At 38.0% G+C, this 26,617-nt stretch overlaps 1 protein-coding gene across 2 annotated transcripts in view; it reads left to right on the top strand.

Moving 5' to 3' along the window:
• KAT6B (lysine acetyltransferase 6B) overlaps positions 1-26,617 on the top strand; it is a 118,265-nt gene that overhangs the window by 79,903 nt on the left and 11,745 nt on the right. For both annotated transcript variants that reach the window (XM_076338465.1, XM_076338463.1), the window contains exons 11-12: positions 2,025-2,186; positions 4,674-4,767. In XM_076338465.1, coding sequence (XP_076194580.1) covers positions 2,025-2,186; positions 4,674-4,767 — 256 coding nt within the window. The remainder of the gene's footprint in view (positions 1-2,024; positions 2,187-4,673; positions 4,768-26,617) is intronic.

Genomic DNA, 26,617 nt, shown 5'->3' with positions numbered 1-26,617 from the left:
TTTTTATAAAGATTGTAGATCTGCCAACGAAAGACTTAAGTTGTAAACAGACTTAACTCTTTTCCTATCAAGAAACAAAATTGTCCTAGTCAGTCCAAAATGACTTGCGTCTTCTCTGTTAGCAGGTGTTAAGAGCTGTGCAGCATACAATAGGCAAATCCTGCTTTCCAGTTTATTTTCATTAGCTTCTGCCAACACATGAATAAATACTACTTAAAAAAATAAAGTAAAATACAGCTCTGAGAAACGGGGTGAGGGCGGGTGGGGGATTGACACAAAAACGCATGGAAAACAAGGTGCATGTGAAAGCAATGTCCCGACTCTTCCTCCACTGCTTTTATTCCCTTTCTCTATTTTAGGTGCTTCAATAAGCACTTATGTTAAGACTTCTGAAATAAAGTGGGTTTTTTATTTCAAAGGTCAATGTCAGTTGTTACTCTGATAACTAGAAACTTACTCATCAGTTGATGTCTTTCCTCACAGATACTTTCAGGAATTCTGTGCAGCCATTTTCTGTTTGACAGAATGAAGGGCTTGTGGTTTCCTTCATGCTTTCTGTTTTTGAGAGAAATAGAAATGAGTTTGGCACTTAAGATTTATGTACCTCTGCCCATAGCATGACTTTGACAGATTTGAGAGAAGACTTTGACAGAGTTTACTACTATGCTGTATGCAAGAAACTTCTGACAGATGCTTGCTTTTGAAGTTGCAGTCCTTTTTTTTTTTTCTTTTTTTCTTGCATTTAAAACTGATGAACAAGCTGTGTTTGCCTGAAATTTAAGGAATTTCCTACATTTCTATACAAATGTTCTTACTGAAAATGATAGCTTACATAATTTGGGTTTTCAGGCTTATGGCTTACCCAGTGATGATTTCTACTTGGTTAATGTTTGCATTTAATTTGCATACTTGCTAATAAGTGTGAAAAGGGATAAAAAGCATCTGGACAAATGGAGTGAGTTGTATGAGAGCTTAATGTATTTGATAGGTTCTCAAGTGCTGTATGCAAGTTTATTCTGATGCCTTTAGGAGCAGTAGCTGTCCATTAAATGTTTTTTCTTTAATCCAGATAATGCAACTATACTACTGAAGTCACCTTGAAATCCCTAAATATATCTAAAAGGTTGGGTTTTACTCAGATTTGTAACTAGGATTCTTACTGAAAACAAATTAGAATAGAATCTGGCTTCTTTTTTGGCACGGTGTGCATACCATTTGGCTGTCTCTGTGAATGAAATACAGCTAGTGACTTTATCAAAGAACGTCAGTATAAGCAAACCTTTCCATTAAGAAGATTATTTCAAAAATGCTGTTGCCTTTGACTGAGCTGTCCCTTTCAGGGAGTAACAAATTGATCTAGGAAATCTGCATCTAGCTTTTCTACAGCTGTCTGAGTCACAGCTTGACTCTTTACACTCGTAACATACCTAGACTAATTGTAGTACTTAGCCTGAAAATTTACTTCTCTTGCTCAATAGCGTTTTAGTCTAGCATAGAAATTTTGTCGTCTAATTTATCTAAAACATTGCTGTAATTGATACGTAATTGGCATCTCATTCATTGGCCTTACACCTTAAGGATTCAACGTAATACACTTCACTGTTGGTTTTTTGTTTGTTGTCGTTGTACACCACTGCCTTCTAGCAAACCACAGTTTAATGTAGTTTTAACTAGAACATTTTTGATGTCTGCCAGTCATTCATTTTCATTCCAGGAATGAAGTGAAAGAGGTAAGTCTCACTTGAACAATTAAAAGGTGAAGTTACTTTGTTTAATAAATCCGGATCCTTGGAGGATACTTCGAAATGCAAAGTAATCAGTACTAACTGGAGAATTCTTATTTAACAAGAAACTGGGGCGTTTCTCTTCTGAACCTGAATGTGGGGGGTTTCTTGCTTGGTTTTTTTTTTTTCTGTAACACCATCTTGGTCATGTTTCCTTCTAGGATGTGATTGATTCAAGAAGTTGTTTTGTCCTAACATGTTGGTGGCATTGGAAATAACTGCATCTGTCTTGCTTTCTAGGTTGATGGAAATGTGAGCAAAATTTATTGTCAGAATCTTTGTTTGTTAGCTAAGCTCTTTCTGGACCACAAAACCTTGTATTATGATGTTGAACCATTCCTCTTCTATGTCCTTACAAAAAATGATGAGAAAGGCTGCCATTTAGTTGGATATTTCTCTAAGGTAAAAAAAAAAAAAAGTGGTTTTTTTGAACATTTGTAATTTCCTGCTCTCCTTAATAATTGTGCCAACAGCAAACTAAAACAATTCAGAAGCTTGGAATCTTCTCTGTAAATCTCAAATATAATATGCATTGTCTCAAATATACTCGTACTTTCTTGTCTCAGACTGATGCAAATTGGGAAACTGTATGTGCGTTCAGCCACATGCATTGGGGTTTTACTTTGTTGGTTTGATTGTGGGTTTTACTGGTTTTTGTTTTGTTTTTTCCAGAATGTGTTGTGGTTTCAGTTGAAAATTAAATCTTTTTCCTCCCCCTACCATTTTTGCAGTAATATACCAAGTCTAACTTGTAAAAGTGCTAGGTATTTAAAATGTTGATGTGTTTTCATGGTTTTACTGTTAGGAGTTCACGCTGGCTATTTGGACATAAACAGCCAGCTGTGTTCCTCTCTTGTGTACAGTCTGATCTAATGCCGTTACTCATTGCACTGAGTGTAAGAATGCAGTGCCTAACTTTATGGTGGATGCCTGCTTTAGAGTGGATGTCTTTATTGGTTGTGGTTTTGCTTTGAATTTTAAAGCACTAGATGGCTGCTATAGATAAAAATAATGCTTATGTGGACTGTCTTGACAAAGATGACCAAAAATAATGGTGAAGTATAATTAGACGTGTCTGCAACAGGAAAAGCTTCCATTAGTCACTTTGTCCATAAGAGATATGATGAATTGGTATAGTTACTCAGAAATTCAGTACTTCTTGCCCCTAGTGTCACCACCTCCCTCAGTATATAATTTTCTTTCTTTAAGAAGTGATTTGTATGAAGATATTATTTTAAAGAAGTCTAAAAATCATGTCAGAGTACCTGTATATTATAGTGATCTCTTGGGGGTCTGAGCAATTCTTCTGAGATGCAGGCCTTCCTGGGATTACGGTAACAGTGAGATGTGTAGGCACAACTTGCACTGTCTGTTAGGTCAGTCAGAAGTTCCTGTGGCATACAAACATGTCAACTCTGATATAGGCAAGTATTTTCTAGTAGATTTATTTAAGGTACTGCAGGTGTTAGGATGAGTGTCTCTTGATGTTTGTTCCTTCTTTCAGCGAGGATGCCCCCGCCCCCCGCTTTACTCCTGTTGCTTTTGGCCAGTCTGTTTGTCACATCTGATGATCACAAATGTTTTGGCTACCAAAACTTAGGGGAAAAAAAAAACAACCAAAAACTTCATCTCAAATTCAACCGAAGTACTGAAATTATTTACTGAACTGTATGTGTTGTCCTGCCCCGCTCCCCCCCCCCCCCCCCTTTTTTTTTTTTTTTTAAAGTGTGTGTGCTTTTGCTGGCAGAAGTGCTCTGGCTTTTCTTCCCTGATTACAAATACGTTGCCAGGATGTGAACTTTGTACTAGCAGCAGTCTTGAGAGTTTGGGAAGCCTGTACAGAGAAAATACTTCACCATACCATAGAAACTAAGAAACCTTGCGAAATATGGCATAGGTATCTGCTCTCACAGCTGAAGAAATGTTTGGGAACTAACATACTGGCATGGGATCCTGTCAGTGTCATCACTGGTCTGGTGTCATCTTATGTGTGGAGGCTGAAGTGATAGGTGGTGTCTTAAACTATCCATGTGCTTGCCACAACTTCTTGTCAGTTATGCTGACCTGGATATTTTTGGTTGGTTTATTTGGTCTCCCTCAAGACTACCTAGGGCTGATTTTGGGTGGTGTTTTTTTTTTTTTGTATGTGATCTTTTAAAGGTAACAAGGCTTCAAGGCTCTTCCTTTTTATCAATAAATCTGAAAGAATCCATAACCTTACATTGTTAGAACAGGTCCTAGTTCAGATTCTTCCTTCTGTTGTCTTAAACAATCAGTGTAATATTTGCCTCTATTGCCTGTGTGTTATATGACTTCATTCTGTCTAAAAGAGCTCTGGCTTCTGAGCATTCTGCCTTAATTTGTATTCAGGTGAGAAGCATTCAGCTTTGAAAAAGTTAGTATGCTTCAAGTAAGACTTCTTAGTTCTGTGGGTATGGGGTTCCTCCCCTCCACCCCGACCCCATATTCATTCAGAGAAAGAAGACAAAATAAAGATGGAAACGAGCAGGCACTTAGCATAGCAATTGCACAAAACACATGTGTACGGATATTATTTTCCACTTTTATATCCTTGACAGAATGGTCAGTGAAGCATGAAAATATTTCCCTCTTCCTCCCGTCCTCTTCCTTTACAGCACTTACGCTGTTTAGACAATGTATTTAATTTTTAAGATGCTGAGTAGTTAACTAATAAAAACAATATTTTGAAGAGTATGTTTGATACTTCCTTCTTAAAATTAAATATTAACGTGGAATTATTTGACTTTGGTACTGACCCCATGCATCTGTTCACCTTATTGGGATATTTTACAAGGACAGTGGCAGGTGCAGGCAATTGCCCACTTCAGCAGTGCTTTGACATACTTGATCTGTTTCTCCTTCCCACAGGAAAAGCTTTGCCAGCAGAAGTATAATGTCTCCTGCATAATGATCATGCCCCAATACCAAAGGCAAGGATTTGGAAGGTTTCTCATTGATTTCAGTAAGTGAAGTGTTTTATTTACACTTGTGATCCAGGGAGCTGATGGCTGTTATAAGAAACTGTAACATATGAAACTTGCTTTGTTGTTTTTATCAATAGATAATGGGATTCCTGTTTATATTTACATAGGATAGAAAAACTTCCTGAAGTGAAAAACTTACTGCTGCTCTGTTATTGTACTCAAGGAAATTGAGAATGAATCTCTCAGCAGTAATACTAGCTCACAAAGCTATTACCCTGAATGAATTGTCTAAATTACTTTCCATTTTGCCTTGCTCATTAGTATAAGAAGAGGCAATTATTTGTGATTAAAGCTAAGAAGGTGTTAGTCCAAGGCATTCTCTACATTCTAATGTTTCTAACTTAGTTCTTTAGCTGAAAGAAGATATGTTTTAGCTGAAGAATTGCTACATAGAAGGAATGTGTTTTGGTTTTTGTCTTAAAGTTCATCACTTCCTTAGTGGAAATTGTTACCAAAAAAAGTGTAGGTGCTCATGGCTGTATATGTACTCGCTGCTTTATTTTGCCGAGTTGCCTGACCTGTTAGAAAGCTTCAGGCACACTTGTTTAAATATAGATTTATTATTCCCCAAATCTTTAAGCTGCAATGAAACTCCAAACAAAATCGTCTAAAGAAACTTCTCAGCTACGTGTCCTCAGTACTACTGAACCCAACTTCCTACTGTAATTTAGAGGGAGGATAAGGAATTAGCTTATATTGTATGTGGTTAGTTTTCATTATTACTTATGTTTTTTAAAGCACTGTAGAATTACATGACAATAGAGATAGTTAATATAATAGGATTCTTGCCCTGAAGGTGTATGCAAGAACATTAAAATGCAGATAAAAATACATTGCAGTATAACAGCAGGACAAAGACAATAATTTGTAACTGTAGAGTTTTCAAGTTCTGTGTCTTGTAGTGTTCTGCCCAGCATGACTACACTGTAGAGTTCATAAAGATACTTAGTATGTCTCATCATGTATGGCTTTATAAACAGTCTTCACTATACCCCTGTGAGTGAGGTAAGGATGGTTCCGGACCACTTGATCCACCATTGAAATGTAGCCATCACTGGAGCGGAACACAACAGCTGTTCCATTTTGTGCCTTCTGCAACCTTATAGGAAAGGCAGTGAGAAGTACTGCATCTTTCTCGAACTGCGGAGTGAACTTAAAGCTTACTTAGGTAGAAATTGGCCCTATTTTAGGTTTAGGATCTCTTGCAAAAGGAGATGGGGAACTCTTACTGGGCACAACTGGTAAGTACTTCTAGGCTTTTTCTTTGGTTTTTACTCTGTGGTGTCTTTTTCAAAAAAAAGCACTCTCAACAAACATTATTCTGGTTGAGTTTGCAAAAGTTATGTCTACAAAACTGATGGTACAGCTATGAAACCTGTGGATTCCACAGAAGGTCTGGATATGGATATTCTGTCTCTCTAGATCTGTGCTCTGTCTGTTACTGTGAAATGTGCTATTTAATCTGGAAAAATCAATAGGGTGTTCTGTCCTCTTACGCTTCTGGAAAAATCTGGAAGCACATCGGGTTGTTTGAATCATTAGGATTTTTGTGATGACTTGCAACATGACCTAATGGTATCCTTAGCTTGAAGCTTATCTGGTGCTGCTATTACGCCTTTCCTCTTTGCAGACGTGTTCGTATCACAGGTATAGGCCGCAGCTGTATACATGCTGGGCATAGTCCAGAGACTAGCTTTAGCTTCTGCTGTGGCTAAGAGACTGCCCACTTTGTGAGCACACAGTCAGTCCTTCAGTACCTTTCCACAGTGTTTTCCCTTTGTTTTCTGGACAGAGGTTCCTGTAACTAACTGGGCATCAGACTGTCTCAGTTTCTGACAGAATGAAGAACCAAGAGGTGATGGAGAAAGTCTGGCTCTGTAGTGAGTGTGAGGTGCAAACTAAATGAAAGGTAGCGAGAGAACTGCTTGTGGCTGTTTTTCCCTAGGTGTAGAAAGGAAAGTAAAACTTCAAGGCTTGTTTTCGCTGGTTGTATTTATATCCTATTGCAGGGTGGAGGCTGAATGCCATTAAACGGGGCATCCGTGGCCCCATCTGGATTAGTGAGTCCAAAATCTGTCTTCACACAAAAAAACCTCAGAATCAATTATTTACTTTTTTTTCTTGGAATTTTATTTGTGTTTCTACCTCCTATATTGTAATTGATTGACTAACATCATCTTTGTACTTCATCCTTTCTGTTCACTTGTAGTCTCCTGAGAATAAGTTGCTCCAACTGGCTTGAGAAGATGGGATGTAGCAAAACCCCAGTTATTATTCTAAACTTGAACAGAGCAAGTTTAGAATACTTTAAGACATTTTTTGACAGTAACATTATCTAGATGGTCATGTTCTCATAAAGTTACTGGAAAATAAATGTTATGCTCTGAATGTTAAGTCTTCATTTGTCTTCATTTGGGTAATGCATCTAACCTGCTCTATTTTGAATTCTGTGAAGCAGTCACTGGTATCTGTCTCTCTTATAACAATAACCACAACAATTTTTAGACTAAAATAATAAAAATGTAACTGAGCGAGTAATTATCAGAAAATGATAGTTACAAACCACAAAAGGGAAAGTCTCAAGAACTGTGTGCAAGCAGTTGACTGCTCACATTACTTTGTATATATCTCAACATTTGACAGTTAGAAAGGCTGGAAAGAACGCAGCCGTAAGCCACTACGCAACTTCTGCTTTGTCAGCAGTCTGGTAACAATGTAGTTTGTGGTACATAACTTGCTGCTTTTTCGGTAAGTGAAATGCATTTGTGTGTTCAGATTGTGATGCATTCCTTTGTCTTGAGCTAATTTAATCTTTACAGATGAGTCTATGTGGTCATCCTATAACTTGAGAAGGGAAAACAAATTATTTCATTTTGCTAAAAGAAAAATAGGTATTTGTCTGACTATTGATTATTTTTTTCCCAACTTAACTTTTCGCTAACTACATTTAAACTTAGCTGTATTTCAAATAGGAACTGATATGATACTGTTATTTCTTACTCTGTAGACACCAACATAAAGCTTTGTGTAAGGTCTATCTGTCTATCTTCAGGAATCTATAATCTCACATGTGGAAAAGAGATTTTTAGGAAGAGTACTTCAGTTTTTTTGTGAGAAGAAAGCGTGCTGTAAAATGCTTGAGCTCTCTAGCTTGATCGTCTTCAGCAAAAATTTCATGTGTAGTTTTTTGTATGTCATTGGTCATTTAAATTAGAAATGTTATTTTTAAAAACACGATATATGCGTCTGTATTTGTTCTGGTTTTTAAAGCCTGGTAAGATTTTTTTTTGGGGGGGAGGGGGGGGTAGGGAAGTTATGGGTTTTGACTGTGATAGAAATTTGTTGGGCTGTTAAAAATGGAAAAAAAATGTAGTTCTAAATATTTATCAAATGGTGAAACTGTTTGTTTCTAAAATTGCAGACTTGATAATGCTTCATTTTGCTTAATTCACTTTACTGTAAGATAAAATCAGTTTAACCTGTTTTGTTTTCTAGAAGCATGTCATACTGAAGACAAAATGGTTTACATGAAGTCTTCATTTTGTTTACACTGAGTATGCTTTATTAGATGTTATTTTATAACAGTCTGATTTTTCACATAGGGAACCTAGTTTTTACTTGGAGTGTATTTAAATCTACAAAAGCAGTTCGTGAAAAAGAATAAGGGCCTTAATTTGCTTGTTATATTTATACCTTCCTGCCTTTTACAGGACTGATAATTCTTGCCAAACTTCTTGGGTTTGGGCTTTTTTTGTTGTTTTCATTTCCTTGTTGTTCTTCTATTCTGTGAGGTTGACTGGATTGTGATTGCAGGATTGTACCTGAAGGAGAACAATTGACTTCTGCATGAATCTTTCGTATTTGCTGCAAACTAAATTTTGGGCAAGTAGGCTCCAGTTTAAGTTGATCCAGAAATAAACCAGAGAGCAACCTTTTGTTCTACAAGATCCCATTCTGGGTTTGTTGCACTTCATGTCCATGTATAAGTCCATTTGTGGTGATACACAGCTATCATTCCTGTCACGAGGATTACGTATACTTGCATTTGGGCGAGTCTTTTTATGTCCTCTGTCAGTTCAGCCGGTTGCTGGTTTGGTTTTGACAGTGCAAGTACTGAAGCTACAGTGTTGTAGCTGCTCTTCTCCGTGCAGTCCCATTTCTTCTATAAACTTCAGCAGCTTCTCTATACAAGAAGTCTTTCTTTACTTTCTTGATCTGAGCTCTCACAAAGCCTAGGATCTTCATATGCTTTCTGTTTCTATTCATTAGGCTGCAGTGCCAAAAAATATTAGTATTTCTTTATTTGGCATATCTAACACACAGAGTTCAGTATTTCTAGAATGGAATACTGCAGTATTTCATATTTGTTTTCTGTAAGTTTAAAGCAATCCTTTGATTCACGCTTCCTCACAAAGCTCATCTCATCACAGTCCCGTATTTCTGCTTACTGGATTGCAAATTCCATGCTGGAGGCCCAGCAGCAGTGGGAGGAAAAAAATGCATGTGGCAATATTAGGATAAACCTTTACAACTGTGCTGGCTAGTATGTTGATTGTTCATTTGCATCACAGTAACAACTGGGTTCAACGCTGAGGAGCGAAGTCCTTGATAGCCTTCTGTTGTTTATCTTGTCCAATTGATTGTAGCAGTTTCTTCCTCCCCTTCTGAATGCCTTCTTTTGATTCGATTTATCTGTTCATTGTGAAATGATTAGTCTTGCCTGAGAGAGGAGACCTGTTTTAATGATGCTGGGATTCCATTTGGGCTACATATGTTCTTTGTTTTGGGTGTGTGGGGTTTTTTTTGGTTTCACTTGTCTGTATGTTTAGGAAAGTTGGTGCTGACTTTTTGACCTTTTGTATCATTTATTGCGTGCAACTTTTAATGGCTTTGTTTTTTCCATTAGCTTGAACTAACCCCTGATTCCCTTCTGGGATGTGTAGCTCAGTTTTTTTTGTGAGGAAACCATGACAGGGGAAGACAATTCAAGCCTGGCAGTGGAAGAAACAAACAGAATTTGTATTACTTGAGGAGTTGTATTCTGGTGTAGGAAAAGTGGCTCTGTTAAATGTCTTTGTATCTAATGTGTAACACCAGGGAAGGCAAGTTTACAAGGGATGAGAGGAACAAAAAATTGGCTCTACAAGTAAAGGGAAAATAAACTGATCATGAAAAGTTATGTCTTCCCTCCTAAATACTTTAATGGGTAAGTATCAGAGCAATTGATAAAGGAGGACAGTACCATTACCGATATTTATAAATTGGTAACTGAGAGAGAGAGATCCACTTTTTTGCTCGAAGTCAGTGAGGTTAGTGGCAACATTCATTAGCCTACGTTGCTTGTCAATAGGAAACGGCTCAGCAAAGGCCTATGAACAAGATTTGGTAGGGTGGAGTGTTCATTTGCTGTTCCCAGCTTTGAAGAACTTGACTGAAGATCTGGAACTACAGCCTGTTTCTTTGATCTCAGTTCTAGTCCTGTCTTCTCCTCCACTGTAAATTCCTACAATCACTTGTCCACATGCAACCGTTTAGGGGCTTTTGTGCGCAAAAGCTGAATCAGTGAAATATTCTGGGCTAAAAGTGGGTGGGGAGTAAGGACAGATGTCCTCGAAGGTGTTTGTTAAACCCGGATCACGTAATGATCCTGCATGCGCTTTCACTGAGAAGTTAAGGGATGGTGATGGAGCAGTGAATAGGCAAAAAAAGGATGAATACCTTTGTAAAGTGCATTCTTGAATTCTTTCCAGTTTGCACTTGTTTCAGAAGATCTGCATCTCTATGCAAATGTGGAAGATCTCCGTTGCTTAGGGCTCAGTCATGCAGAAGTGGTAAGAACTGTGGATTGAGTCCAGGGAATTACTTCAGGCACAAAAGCTGTCCCACAAGCATCGACATGTAACATAGACCTGTATTGACAGTGGGTTTATTTCTTATTGCCAGTGGTTTTGAGACAGTTTTGAAACAAGCTGAAAAAACTGCACTGCATGAAACCTAGGATAGTCTTCAAGCACAATTTAAGGAGATTGTGAAGAGTATGAGATTTTCTTCTGGTCTTTAGCGCAGTTTTGTTCTCCCTACAAGTTTGGTAAAGAGGTGGTCTAGGCTGTAAGATAAGTTTTTCTGTGAAGGGGAAGAGGTTTGATTTCTGCTAAGCTTGAAGAAAACCATGAATATTGTTCAAAAATAAAACTGCTTATTTCTGAATATGCTCAATTCAAACAGCATTTTCTCTTCTAGGATCAGCTAGTGATTTGAAACTTTTTCATGGCCCAAATACTTCAAAAGCTCTGTCTTCTGATACAGACAAAATCTTATTTTTTTTATTGAAAATAAGAATTTATTTTAGACAATTTTGGACCTAGTTTTCTCACTGATGTCCATTACTATGTCCTGGGTTTTTGCAGTGTCTTCAGAAGGAGTCAGGGTTGAGCTTTCCATGGCTAGTTGTGGTTTGGACAGTGTGCTCTTCTTCTAGTTCCATCTTTTCACGCTGCCTTTGTGGTGCTTGGTATATTAAGAAAGTTTGGAAATGTTGCTGTGCCAAAAGATTGATTTCATAACTCTCTTATCTCTGGTTCCTGCTGTAGTGTTTCTAGGCTTTCTGCTTTAACAGCAAATTAGGTTACTGTGCTGTGGAAACCTGAAAAGCAATGACTTTTTGTGAAGCACCAAGTTTATGCAGTCATCCAAAAAAAAAAAAAAAAAAAGTTGAACAAAAATTGAAGCTAGTAATGGACTAACACGTGACCTGTCATTTAGGGCAACATACGGCTGATGGATGATACTAGCATTTGAGAAAATGTCATCCCTGTTTTGAAGATGAGTAACTTTTTTAAAATACAATAAATGTGTTGGAATTAAGTGGTGGGATAGAGTAAAAATGCTGCCTGAGGCTTTTACAGTGGCTCTGAGAAAGTTATATCAGTAAAGGAAGAGCCTTGGAAAAGGTGACAAATTTTCTTTACTGAAGGGCTTTAATTTTTTTGGTAGGAAGCTGGAATGAGGCAAACGAGCAAAGCCATTACAGTATGGAAATGGTGGTGTTTCTTCTTGCAACATTGCTTGAACACAGAAACAATGACAGACTATTAATAGAAGCACTAAAAGGGCAAAAGAGGGCAGAAGTAATGAAAAGACATACAGTTTTCTTCTTTGTTATAATGAATTCACACAATTTCTTTGCTGTGTAGACTTGTGTTAAGTAGCTGTGTAGACTTGCCCTGTAGTAACAGGTTGAGGGGCGCAACTGACTTAAAACTCTGTATTCAACTGGAAACAAGACACAGACCTCGAACTGAGAAAACTTGTGTTCTTCATACTAATTCATAAATTAACTTCTGGAAAACGAAGCTGACTGGGGAAAAAAGAAAAGGTAAAGGTGGATGCTGTAATGGAGCAAATTGTTAGGAGAGGTCAGAGGAAGTGTATTCACATGTATGGCATGTAAATTCTGGTATGCTTACGGAACTGCTGGGAACTACTTCTGATACTTGCCTGCTGTTTAGAGCTAGACCGAAGCAGCAGTGGGCTGTAAGTGGTTGGATCTACTTCTTTGGTATGTGTTTATATAGAATTGATAGTCTAAATCCCTTAATCTGGTCATGGGAAATAATACAATTGGTCAGAAAGTAATATTTTTTTAAAACTACTTCAAGAAAATCAGAAGGAATGTTTTTTTGATGTATAATTACTTTACTCAAATATGGATATGAAGTAGATATAACATTTTAAAAAAAGAGGGTGGCTGTGGAATGAAGAAGTCTTTCTGTAAACACCCTTACACTGTTCTTTTCCAAAGTCTGGTGTTAAGATGTTTTACAGTTTGCTGTAACAAATACTGAAATACAGCAGAAATACGATCTAGGAATAAGTTATTTACAGTTATACTTTTCTGTGCTCTGTAAACAGAATTGAGATGGGAATGAAGTGGAATTTTTTTTAAGATAAAATTTATTTTAACCAAGAGCATTTCAGCATTCCCTTTCTCACATTACAGTCCCAAAAGAACTGTTTTGTTACTGCTGAGGGTGTGGCAAATGACGGAGGGTGAGAATGAGAGGCTGAGGGTGGAGAGGAACAGGATTTTTTTTAATAGGCTTTATTGGAAAAATGTGTTCTCAAACTATGCTTATGAAGTCAACACCACAGATTTAAGGATCTGTATAAAACAGGCCTGTGTCACTTACTACCTGTGGTGGCCCATATTGAATCATTCTGGTTTGTTGGGTTTTTTTTTACTACTGACTTACTTGTGTACCCCAGTACAGAACACTGTCACGTCAATCTTGTGGTCATTTTTGTTGGTGTGTTTACAGATGTACTGTGTCCAAATGAAAGGTTGAATTATCTGCCTTTTTTCTTTTCTTTCTTTAAGAGGGAGTTGAAAATGTCTGTCTGTGGGAGCTGTGAATTTGTGAGGGAGCCTGAATGCTGCTGCTTATTTTATGTTCTTTTCTTGATGATTGATTATGTTGCTGACCTGAAGGCATGGGTTTGGCCTCTCCTAAGTAACTAATAAGGAACATTCTGTCAAGCTGAGATTTAGATGAGGGGGGAATAAAGATGGATTTTGAATCAAGCTTTGTTGACTTAAGATTATTCCAAGAAAATCAGCCTCTTGGGATTTCTTGGCATCGCTTTTATATAGCTTCAAGACAGTATGCATTTATCAGAACTGCAAAAGAAATCAGGCATGTCACTTCAGATATAGAAGCTAAGACTGTTTTAACTGAAGAGCATCTTTATTTTAGATAGCATTGAAAACGGCTAAAAGGCAAGGCCAAACATGGTAACAATGAAAACAAATGTTTGTTGGACAAAGCTGTCTTTATAGGGCCTTAGTGAACAGGAGAAGCCATCTGCCAAAGACTGGTGGCTGAAAACAGATTTTAATGAAGTAGTGCATCTTTAATGATCAGGAATTCCTACTTTTGACTGCAGAGTGTAGTTCTGTTGCAGCAAGTCAGTAGACAAACTGGGTATTTTGTAGCCTGTCACCCTGTTGTTGACGCACAGTGAGGCATCTCACCTCAATGAGAGAACCTTGTGGCTTTCTTAACTGATGTCTCTTCCAGTGCCATCGCTTTTAACAGGCAGTTCTGCCTTCTTGTAAAGAAATTTTTTTTTTGCTTGTTTACTGCTGTAACAGTAGATATTTAGCAGGTTGCCATGTCTTGGGCTTAGCTTTTTGAAGTGTGCTGTAATAAATGGATTTTTGTGTTTGGTGCTTGGTAGATAATGTGTGCTTTTTTTATCACGCAGTTTCTGTATCTGCTGGCTAACTAGGCATCACCATGAGATTCCCTCATAACCTCCTTCATATGTTGGTTCTTTCTTCTAAATCTTACTTGGTTAATTCCTTGTTCTACAGCATGCTTTAGTAGAGCAAATGAACAACAATGACGTTTTGCTGCTCATGTAAGACAAAAATGCAGTTTGCATCTTCTGTTGTGCCTTATGAAGTATGTGTCGTGACCACTTACCTGAGCAAATACAGTATTTGCAGTGATATCCTAGATGTGCCTTTTGACTTCTCAGTACTGACTCCCCATTTTGCTTTTGTTCACGTTCTTTAGTGTACTACTAGGCTATCTTTTGTAGGTATGAATAAAACAATGATAGGAAAAGCTCTCGGGCTCGAGAACTTGGTTATCTACTGTAAAACTGTTAAAACCATCCCTGCTATTGTTTTGTTCCAGGGCATCTGTCAGTTCCCAAGTGTGATAACAATTTTCCTTAGCCATGAATCTGGGAGAATTATGTTAACAGCCAGGTTAACGCTCTAGCTGAGAGTCAGACCTTGATGGTATGGATGCCATCTGTCTGTGCCGGTTGGCCCCAGTGCCATGTAAAGGTTCTGGGCGTATTCAGTTTACTTGTTATATTAGGCATAGCTGCCTAGGTCCATCTTCATGTCTTGTCAGTTGAGTCTTGTAGGAGTACGTAGAGCCTATAAGGTGACAAACAAGTAGTATTTTCTAATTAGCACGTTTGATATATTTTTTTAACAACGGTATTTGTGCTGTCAACATCGAACACCAGAAGGTAATGGCAGTTCTTAAAGGAAATTTCCTTCAACAGTTACAGTTGTGTAAACAATTTACTGTTCAGTGTCACTTATTTAATAATTTAAAAATGTAAATTTAAATAATAACTTAAAACATTGCTTATAAAGTCGAGAACAATCCAGCCTTGTTAATGAACTTCTAAACTACTTAACCTACTGACAAATTTATTCATCCGATTGGTAGTCAGGACTGATGCCCTCTGTTGGATGCAAGTCTTGCTTTTAAGGGTACTTCAATTCCTCTTCTTGCTTATGCTTTCACTCCGCTTATAAGTAGTCCACTTTGTACACAGAACCACCACTCAAGGGGTTTACTGGCAACTGGCACAGGTAAAATAAGTGTTAGCCAATTAATTCACTCAAAGGGTACCTTTTGTTGGTCTGACTGTAATGCAGTCATCTTTACCTTTCCTTCCCTTCGTGAAGGGCGTTTGTTTAGTCCTAACCTCTTCTGTGAAGCTTTCTATAAAGGAACTAAAGGTTTTGGGCCCCCTGTGTTGAGTTTACTTGAGGATGTGGAGGGGAATGAGAGCAGGCATTATTTCTTGTAACAATAATGAAAGAATCTTTGGCTTACTCTGTTCATCACAAAGAAAGCTTTTCTTTAACCAGACAAAGAAGGAAAGAGAATGTAGCAGGTTGTTCACTGATCTAAGCATCTCAAGTTACAGCTAGTCTTTATTTTTTTTTTTTATAGTGTTTGTGTGGATCTTGGCATTGGAGTCCTTTGAAGCTGCCTCAAAAGTGCTTTCAAAGAGGGTACTAACACCTATTTAAGGTCCTCTATCTTTGACCTTCCTCCCGTTGACATAGATAAGAACAGTTCAGAGGCGCACACAGACTAGTTATGGAAAAAACGGTAACATGAATTACAGTTTTAGGAATCTTAAGTCTTAATAAGCTCACACTTTCACCTTACCTATTTCTGCCTTCCACTCATGGTCATACCTCTGAACTTGGAATGCTGAGCTGACCTAACTGCCTTGAGCTGTCCTGTCTGAATACTCAGCTGTTTTGATTTTTCTGACTACCCTTTTGAACCTGTGTCTTCGCAACCTGTTCATATAATTTCAAAACAAAGTATTTGATCTTTTCTAAGACAAAAGGAAGTCTCTTAGGGTAACTTGAAATGCTGGTTTGAGGGAAATCTTCACTTTAGATACTGGTGTATTATAAAAACAGTTACTAGCACTTGCTGTTCTTTCAGATCTCTGGTTTGATACAGAACATTGCATGAAAACTTACAAGTTCTTCCTTTCCATATTAAGGGACTTATTTTACTTGGTTATGTTTCAAACAAAACAAAGTTTAATGGAAAAGTGCTTGATTCCATCTGTCCGAGTCTGGTTATTCATTTGTGGGGGCTGGCCTTTAAAGAGACTGAGAAGAACTCAGAACATGCAAGGGCAAGTAGTTCACTGGTTGCTGCTTTTGTTATGGATAGATTCTCATGAATACGTTTTCTTCTGACACAAATATTGATAAGATATAAATAGGAGTTGAACAGTGCTGATTACATAAGGGCAATCTTTTCAGCACAAACTATTGCTTACGACTTACAGAAAGGCTCCATTTTATGGCTAGGGGCCTCTGAGAAGTAGATCTCAAGCTGTTTCCAACTTCTGGCAGTAGTTTGGATTTTGTTGCGGCTCTTGTCTGCTCAGGGTTTTCAGCAGTGCATTGGCATCTTTAAAGTGTGTATCTGGAAAGCTTTCATAAGTAACTTGATTCTGTTTTCGGTATGAGAGTTACTTCAGTGGTGTTGGGATATCTTTGCTGTGTGCGGAAGCGTATGTGAATGTTTATATGTGTGATTGTGATGTGCATGCATAACTGTGAACCTGAGATTGACAAGTTTAAGTTATACAGTGCATGAAGAAAAGCTATTATCCTTATAAATCAGACTGAAGTCCAGAATGCTAGCACAGCGTTAATTTCTCATTTTGCTGATGTAGTGTGTATGTTTCTAAATGGACTTCTGCTGTGAAGGGTACATTCAGTGTAAAACTGGGGAAGGATCAGTAGGCTAAAATCTGTTCTTACGATCCAAGCAACCTGCTCCTATTTGACTCCCATTTTCATGACATCAGTATACTGTTCCTATCCCTTTGCTCTGGTCAGTGGTGATACTTTTGATCCGACTTCACTGGCAGATAGGCTAGGTCAGTGGACTTCATTGCTGACTGCTTAAGTGCGTAACATGATGAGGTGAGTAACTGATATGAGCCAAATGCTTAATTGCATGTATTGTTGCTCTGATTTGCAATGCAGTTAATCTGTACAGCTGGTGCAGAGGTGCACCATGCATTTGAGGTCCAGTGTTCCTGTTTATTATGTAATTGCTCTGGACCAAGCGATTAGTTGAAATACCTGTGACTTTGTCATCTGTTATTTAAACAGCTGTGAGTATATATAGTTTAGAGGGCATATTCATGCTAGATATAATACTTCCTGATAGGAAAATAGCGTTTAAAATGGGCAGAAATGCATCTACAATGTTAATATAAAAAACACAAAAGTGTTGAACTTTCCCCAATCTTTGTCTGGATACAAGATCATAGAAGTGCTCTCCAAGATGAATCCTAAATAATAGGAGAATATATTTGCCTCTTGGTGAATTTTCTTATAATTGTCTACCTTAACACTTCATGGAGACCCATACTTGTTTAAAGTATTGTTTTCACTTTTTCATAACAGTAGAATAACATACAAATGCAGTGACCTTTGCTGTAAACTCAGTACACTGTAAAATATGATAGAATATTTGTATTAGTTTCTTGTACTGAGCAGTATTCAGACTAAATGGTAGGAAATGGAACAAGACACTGCATTTTAGAGCTGTGTGATAGTGGTTAAGGAGAAATAAGTTTGTGTACGACTAATTCTGTTCCGAATTCAGCATGAGCATTTTGGAGCACAGCATAGAAGGAGGGAGCATGTTGATGGATTCTTAGTTCAGAAAGTGATTGAACTATGTTCGGGAATCAAAAGACAGCAGGTGAAGTTGCTGGTCAAGTAGGAAGTCTTGAAGTGAGGTGGAGTAGCCTTGTGTCCAGCTTCTATTTAACGAACACGTGGATAGCACTGATGACCAAGATGTGCAAACCTGGCAGTCTAATGGAACAGTTGGCCCAGAATGGGGTGTCCTGAGGGTCTGGAGAGCTGTTTGGAGTTGTCACAACAACCATGATGGTGATGTGTCACAGGCACCAGTTGGAATGACCACACTGGCACATCAGAAACTAACTTGGACAGAACTTCTAGGGGAATAAGTAGCCATCCAGGTCTTGGGCTTCTTGGAGAGTGGGGTTTGCAAGAGACAATGTGATTGGGTTGGGCAGGGAAAGGAGGCCCTCTTGCACTGTGTTTGAGATCCCATTATTCCAGTTTCTCAAGTCCTGAAGACAAAAAGGAGGAATTAGAAGACTGTACTCTGTCATAGAGCTGTAACCTCATTGGGGTTACAGAGGTGCAGTGGGGTAGCTCAGAAGACTGGACTGCTGCAATAGATGGTAATAGTCTCTTGAGGAAGGGCAGACAGGGAAACCAAGGAAGGGAGGTTGTGCTCTACACAAAGGAATGACTTGGAAGCATGGAGCTCTGCTATGGGATGGGTGATAGGCCTGTCAGGTCCCTATGCCTCAGAATCAGAGGATAGGGTGGCAATCATGAATACTGTGGTGGGCATTTGTTACAGACAGCCTGATCAAAAAAGGAAGAGGATGAACCTTCCAAGCAACTGGATGACATCTGCTAGTGGAAGGCCCTTGTTCTCAAGGACTACTTGAAACACTGTGCTCAAGGGCAGCACAGCAGGATACAAGCAGTCCAGCAGATTTCTGCAGGGTGTTTGGGACAATATTTTGACACAGATTTTGGAAGGACCAGCTAGGGCAAATGCTTTGCTGGTTCTGCTACTCACAAACAAAGAGGAATTGATCAGGGAAGTAATAGTCAGTGGCAGCCCAGGCTGTAGTGGCTGTGAAATAGTAGGGTTTCATATCCTGAGGGAAATGAGGAGGGCAACTAGCAGACTAAGGCCCAAAATTTTACCTTGTTTAGAGAACTGGTAAGTGGTGTCCTGTAAGAGGCTGCTGTGCGGGGCAAAGGAGCACAGGGCACATTGATCTCCAAAGACAGTTTTCTCAAACTGCAAAAATGACTCATTCTAATGTTCTTGAAAATAGCAGGCGTGACAGTAAGTCTGCTAGGCTGCAGGAAGAGCTCCTGACTTGAGCAAAACAGAAGTCTACAGAAGGTACTGGTATCGATTACATGTGCAGGAATGGAATTAAGCCAAAGCTTGGTTGGAGTTGAAACTGAGGGATGTGGAGAGCAACAGGAGAGCTCTTACAAGTACGTGGACAGCCAAAGGAAGAGTAAGCAGAACATGGCCCTGCTGCTGAATGGAGTGGGCATTGTGTAACAACATGGGGATGCGGTGGAGATCTCAGAAGGGATCTGAGGTACTCAGTACTTTCTTTGCCTTGGCTTTCGCTGACAGGGCCTGTTCTCAGGTGTGGCAGAACTTAAGGAGCAGAGAGAGATGCCATCCATGGTAGAGGAAGATCAAGTTACAGAGTACTTAAGTAAAATGGACATATACAGACTCATAGGACCAGGTGAGATTCACCCAAGGGAACTGGCTTACATGATTGTGAGACCTCTTCCTATCATCTGTGAGAAGTCATGGCAGCTGGGGAACATCCTCAGTAACTGAAAGGTGGCAAATGTTACATGCATTTTCAAAAAAGACAAGAGTGGACAACTACAACAATGAGTGAAATAAATGGATTTGTATCATCATGATATTACAAAGATGATAGAACATTTGACTTGGTATAAGTCACATAACAAATGCTAAGGTGCTTCTGGATCTATATTAAATTCTGTCTGCAGGTATTTCTACACATGCCGTCTTCTGAAACTTCTGCTGTTAGCATTAGATTAGCTCATGGTAGGAGAACTTAATTTGGGAGTAAACTTCAGGAAGTTTGGAAGTGAAGTGCTGTCAGCAGGCTGTCATTTAAGTGCTGTGTTGCATAGGTGCATTTTGAACTGGACTTGATGTGGTACTCAACACTGGCAGCTTTCTTCAAGCCTATTTATAGGATCAGTGATGTATTACTATTGTTAGTATAGCTGAACAGGTTCAGAAAGATAAAATGGAGTTTAGTTGTGCATTGACAGCAATTCTGTGTAGCTGTTCAAATTAATTTGATTGTGGTGGCCTTAGTGCACAGCTGGAGAGCAAGCACGTCCCTTAGAATAGCAACAGTGCTTCTGTCTTTGTTGTCTGTCTTGTCCTTGATTAACAGGCAGTTAAGCCATTTACAACTCAGCGGCTGAATACCAGTACATACAGATGACATATCTCATAGGCAAACTGAAGCTGGTGACGGTTTACCTTACTATGACATGCTGTATGTTGTAGCAGCTCAGTAGCTGTTTCATGACTCTGTGAGAGCTGACAACCTGACAGTTGTTCTAAGCTATGTCATTCCTGTTTGTGAGTTGAAACCTGTTTTTAAAATGGGCTTTCTATGCAGGCAAGGCTTGAGCAAGTTTGGAACCATTTAAGTTTGCTATTGTGTTTTATTGTGAGGTGAATTACAGTGGCAAAAGAGACTTAATTTTGGAAGCCAAGGTTGATAGATTTGAATTTGGTTCTTCATATGGTTTATTCCCCACCCTGATTCTCAGTCATTATCTATTACAAGAATACCATCTGACTTTCTGGGTTTAAAAATTATTGGAAGATTATTCAGATGTGATAATATAGTTTCATCTGTTTTGTGGGTATTTTAATACATAAGCAATAAATTAATGCTTTTGCAATGATACTTCTCTTAAATTTTGATCTTTGTACTTTAAAAGGTGGAGAGTCTTTTTCTTCCATGTAAATAAAGTAAAGAGTCACAATAGAAATTTTCTTCTTTGAAGCAAGGTACCATGATGGTGATCAAGCAATTTTACTGGGAAGCATGGAAGATGATAGCCTAAAAAGCACAAAAGGAAGCTGTCTTGATGAAGCCCTGCTGAATAGAATAAAGATTTCCTATTTGCCAAGTCCACTGCTGTTCAAAGTCCAATAAGTTATAGTGGCAGGGTTACTGCTGAAAGACTTAGGAGTTATTCTAATCTAGGGACCTGTGCTATGTTGCATTTTATGTACTGTTCTTGTGCTCTGTAAGAGTTGGTCCTATTTGAGAGCTTTGTGTGTTATGTTTATTAATAATTCTGTGAATGTGGAGGGATGAAATGGGATGTAATCATTTCTCTGTAATGAGTGTTTGCAGTGAAGCAAAGCTCTGCTGCTTTTCTTGCATTAAACTACCACCAGTGTGGTTCTTTTTTTTGAAAGAAACACTGCATTTGACTGCAGCTTTTCTTTAAGGTAAAGGCCAATCTAATCTGCAGATGATTTAAAAAAAAAAAAAGTGAAGATCTAAGTTTGAATTACAAAATTTGAGTGAAGAGTTGTGTTCTCTGGAACAGCTAGGATGATCCAAGATGAGGACTCTGGAATACTCTGGTAGTACACATCCTAACTTTAAGATGTTTGTCTTTTTGGTTTTTTGTAAAGTTGAGTTCTGTCTCAGTTACAAGAATATAACAGACTTTCTTCACTAGTGTTCGTAACTTTCTTATTCAGAGAGATTAATATTATTGATTTCCTAGAAAGTGATACTGAATATGACTTCTTTAGTAAGATCAGAACTGCGTTTTATCTCCAGTGCGTTATGTGATTGATAGATAAAACTGTTTCCTAAATCACGGGCTCTCAGATAAATTTCTTTTAAGTTTTTCAGTGTAAACTATTACTTCCAGCTTTTTGTAGCAAACAAAAAAATCTATCCAAGCTGAAATGTAGGACTCGTGAATCCCTACCCTCAGGGTCCACTTCGAAGACTCTCTTTGTTTTAATTTTTAACTTGCGTAAGTGGAAAAACAAATACGTGAATTTGTTGCTAGTAGCACTGGAGAAAGGAACTGCAATTTGTAAGTACTTGTCCAGGTACGGAATGAGATTCAGTACTCTCTTTGCCATTCAGACATGATTTGCTGATTCTATCTGTTTCTGCTGAAGACTATGCAGTGCATTGCAATGTGATGCAATGAGGTGAAAGATATTTTCAGAGCAATAGTTAAACATCATATGTGATGTCCCCACAAGAGTGAAGTGCCTCTCTTTGAGGCACTGTTCTCAGAGAACCTGCCTACCTGTAAGCAGTGAAGTTCAAGGAGTGGAGGAATTGTGCTAGATCAGCACAGTGTCCATTGCGTATGGCACAGTGTCTGTTGTGTGTGGTGAGGTTGATCTGTCAGACGCTTCATTAAGGGAGCACGGGGATAGTAGAACACAGGAAATTATACTAGAGATTCAGCTGCTGGCATTTTCCAGAGTATATTGCATTGAAACTGCCTCAGGATGCTCTGGGTGGATTGTATTTTGGCTATGTTGAATTTTCAATAAAATGTACAATTGTATTGCCCATTGGAGATTGCAAGAGATGTTGTGATACTTTCATAAAAAGAGGACTAATATACTTAACTTTACAAGTCAAATATAGCCCTCTATTTCACCTTCTCAGAACCTACTCTGCTACAGTTACTTATTCTCCAAAGTGTGGATGCTAACCAACCGACTATTGCTTACTCTTAAGCTAAACAAACTGATCTTTGTACTTAATATAAAATACAGCATTCTAGAATTGTTCCAGGATATAAAGTTTCTTAGAAATAGTAAACACAATTATATCAGAAATACTTGTTCAAAACCTTCATATTAGCTAAGTTCTCTTGCTTTTCAGATGAATAGGAAACCACTAATGAAGTGTTCGTTCAATCTTGTGCAATATGCATACCACAGTTCAACTACTTCTGTGTAACTGAGCCACAGTGTGGCCATGCTCTCTTGTGTGCACGCAAACGAGTGTAATTCAAACACCTATATCCAGGTTGCAAATGGGCTGGAGGGAAGGGAGGACAAGATTGGGGTTTTTAGTTTTGTGGTTTACTTGAATCAAGTTAAATTACTCAGCTTACTTGAAAATCTAATGACTTTATAATGACTGTGGTTAGTTAAACACGCTCAAAAAAACCTGGATATTTTTTTTTTTTAGCTAGATCTCTTTTCTTTGACTATTCATCAGAAATGAAATGATAAATTGATTTGTTCGTTGCTGTAGAATATAAAGCATACATAGAGAGCACACAGATTGCAGGAGAGTCCTTAAAGAATATCTTCAAACTTCATTTGACAACTTCTGACAATTTTAGTTTGTTCACTTGGTCTTTCTCAGTATACCAGTTCAATTATTTAGTGTCTTTGTTTGCTGCTTCTTCCTATGCCACCGGCCTCTAAGTAATCTGCATCTCTGTTGTCTTAAACCTTTGAGGGTTAGCCTGCCTTTGCTACCACATTAAAAGCAAAGGGACAAGCCTGTATTTCTTCAATAGATAATAAAATTCAATTCAGCTGTCTCAAGCTAAATCGTATCCGCCTTACTTAAAACCATGGAGTGGTTTATGCTTAATATTAGAAAGCTAAGGTAGCAAAGTTTGGAAGTGTGTATGACAGGGAAAGAAGGATGTGTCTTGGGGATTTGGAGATAAAAGAGGCTTAGTAATGCAATAGCTGCTCATGGGAGTTTGTATCTTGAAGTATGCATAAAATGCTTTCATGCCATAGGACTGAAAGGGAGCTGATACGATCCCGATTTTTAGGAGATTTTCAGGAGACAGCTAGGGAAGATACAAGTCAGTTCACATCGGTACCAGGCATATTAGTGGACATGACAATAAAGACTTGTACTAGTGAATACATAGGTAAATGCAGTGAATGGAGGAGGAAGATAGACTCTGTGCTGCTTGCAAAAGACAGTGATACTTAACAAGTCTTACCAACTTCTTAGAAAATGCCAAAAAGTGTGGGGATGATACACATCTGCCGGGTTCCATTTGTTTGGACAGAGCCAGATTAATTCTGTTTGCATGTGAGTTTCACAAGATGGTTGCCTGTTTTAGTCTGTCCCTTGGATTTTTCTGTTGGCTACTGTCAGAACAGCGTACTATTAAGCTGGACCTCTGATCTCACGCTGTTTAATTTGTTTTAAGAGACAGAACTGAGCATCACAAAATCAGTAGTTAACTAACTGAAAGTTTCTGGAGACTGGCACAGATGTATTAAAGTTATTGTTTTCACATAAGTGCGTTGTGGACTCTGCTGTAGCTATTTCAGGGGAGTTATGTACTAGGAATGCTGTAGATTGAAATTACAAGATACTGCTCAAGTTAATTTCTTTAAATGTATGGTTTAATGTCTGATTATCTCTTAAATTCGTGTTGAAGGCGTAATATATATGCATCTTATACTAACTTTCCTTTTCTCAGATTTAATTTCTTCTAATTGTTTTAAATCTTGAATAAGATAAAACCTTAGTAGTTCTGGGGAGGTTTGCATGACAAAAACCAAAGGCTGTAAATAGCATGTTGCTTCATGATGAAGGCTGGAGATAAGGCAAGAAATAAAAATCATTAATGGTATTTTTGCTGTTTAATTTTGTGATACTATCACTCATATGCCCAGAAGATAAGATATACAACTCTTTGTTCTTCTAGATTAGGTCCTATATTTTGTTGTGGGGGTTTTTTTTGTGTAACATACAGTCTGACTTGTTTACTCTTGGGGGGGGTGGGGAGGAGCTATATTTTTGTTCTCTGAATGTTGCTGTTGTTCATAGTCTTGTGTAGGGGTTATAGTTTAAGAAAGTTCTTTCAGGTTTCCAATTTGAGGCTATCCATTATTAAGATTAGACAGACACAATGACACTGGGGGTATCTGTTTAACAGGGGCATATTGTACTCATTTCAGATGCTTCAGGATAGATACACGAGCTACCGAGATCAGTGTTTTTTATTTACCTGCAACTTAGATCAATTATTTGGCGTCTCTTTGGTAAGTTTAATTTAATAGATGTCATTCAAATCGCAGAATCGGTTAAGAGAAACTTTCCATTCAGTGCTCGCTACGTGTAACTGAGACTGTTACCTCTGATTTATATTTTTGATCCTATAGAATGTGAGTATCTTGGATAAGCATAGGTTATATTGTAGAATGGAAGGAGAAGAATACCGACAGATGTTATTGTCATGCAGGTGAAGTTTCACTGCCTTAATGTAGAGTAAAACCGTGTGAAAATGACCACTAAGAACTAGTCTCAAAGTCCCCAGCCATTGGAAGGAGCCGATGAGCAAGGATAGGCTAGTAAAACTCTAAAGCTACTTGTGGTTGCCTAACTAATGATTCCAAAGTCTTGATAGTGGTTTCTTATTAAGCCTCGTAAGATGTTTACCAAGAAAGTATAGTTATAGCCCTGTTACGTATGAGGAAAATGGAAGTGGAGGAAGAAAGTTCTTGTCAAAGTAATTTTAAAGTATAGTGAAATACAAGAATCACATCCAGGTCTTGTAAACAGCCTACAAACACCTTCTATTAGTGCCCAAGTTTTCTTGAATGTGAAGTTGGTAGGTTAAACTGTAAAGTTACTTGAAGCAACTGTAAGTTCTCCTCATGGATTTATTTTAAAAATCTAGGTTATTCTCCCTCTCTTCCTGTGTTGAGACTTGTATCACTACTTGTACTGCTGCAGTTTTGCATGTTTTTCTGTAGGCAATGATGTCTTAGTATAAAACCTGTCTTTATATGTTGTAAACAAGCTGATCCAAAATTCTTTCTTGGTACAAGTGAAGCTTTGTCTAAAATTATGCAGAATAGGCTATATGCTGTAGGTCTCCTTTTGTGCAGCTGGAAGTAAAACAACAATTCTTTACCTTCAAACTATTCAGGATGCAATCTGGTTTTGAATGCGACGTTTGGCTTTTCCTGTCAATAACAGTTACATGTAGTACTAAGATGTATCATCTAGTTACAAAAAACTTTAATATGCTGCAACTTCAAATGTTAAAACACGTTCCTTTTCTTCAGTTTTAAGGTAGCTTTTCTTCTGTAAAACAGAATAAATTTACTTGCTGAGTTTCCAGTGGTACCATGCAGACGTAGGCAGGCTTTACGTAGGCGTCAGTGTGCTATGTAGAAGTAGGCAGATGTGGGATGGTGTTCCTCCTGAAGCTCTGGCATTTTATCATAAATCATGTTAATAGGTATGAAGGGCACACTACTTATTTCAGTATCTACGTTGTTACCTATCACTTGGAATGTAGTAGGATGTCTGCTTTTCTGTGTAAACATTTTTATGCAAACTGGAGGTTAGAGTATGATGACCAGTGCATATATATTTTCCAAACTCTGTCGACCTTTTGTATTGCTCCCAAAAAAGGGAAGACCGTTGTTTCAGGCTGAGTAAATATACATGTATGTATGTGTGCATTTCATATTTTTATATATATATAAAAAAATAGATATGTGTGTACAGTTTGTATATGGTAGAACATACAGCAAAATAAGGAAACAGCCACTGCTTCACTCAAAGCTGGATGTTAATCATACGTTTTTAATTTATAGCTACCTTGACAAGGAGAAACTTGTGAAGATGTCAAGAGGATTTGTTTAGCAAATGTGACGTGGCCGTACTAGATATGTTTTAAAGGAATCTTTTTGAAAAATAAAATGAGGGATTCCAACTCTAAAAAAAAAAAAAAAAAAAAAAAAAAAAAAGTATTTAAGAATATTGGAAGGCAAAAGAACCATGTATGTTGGTGGATTCCAAATGACTTTGAGTAATGTAATTGCATAA

This window comes from Aptenodytes patagonicus, chromosome 5 (genome assembly GCF_965638725.1).
Source record: "Aptenodytes patagonicus chromosome 5, bAptPat1.pri.cur, whole genome shotgun sequence".
Taxonomy (NCBI): domain Eukaryota; kingdom Metazoa; phylum Chordata; class Aves; order Sphenisciformes; family Spheniscidae; genus Aptenodytes; species Aptenodytes patagonicus.
The sequence above is the reverse complement of the archived record's forward strand: the minus strand, read 5'-3'. Positions and strand labels throughout refer to the sequence as shown.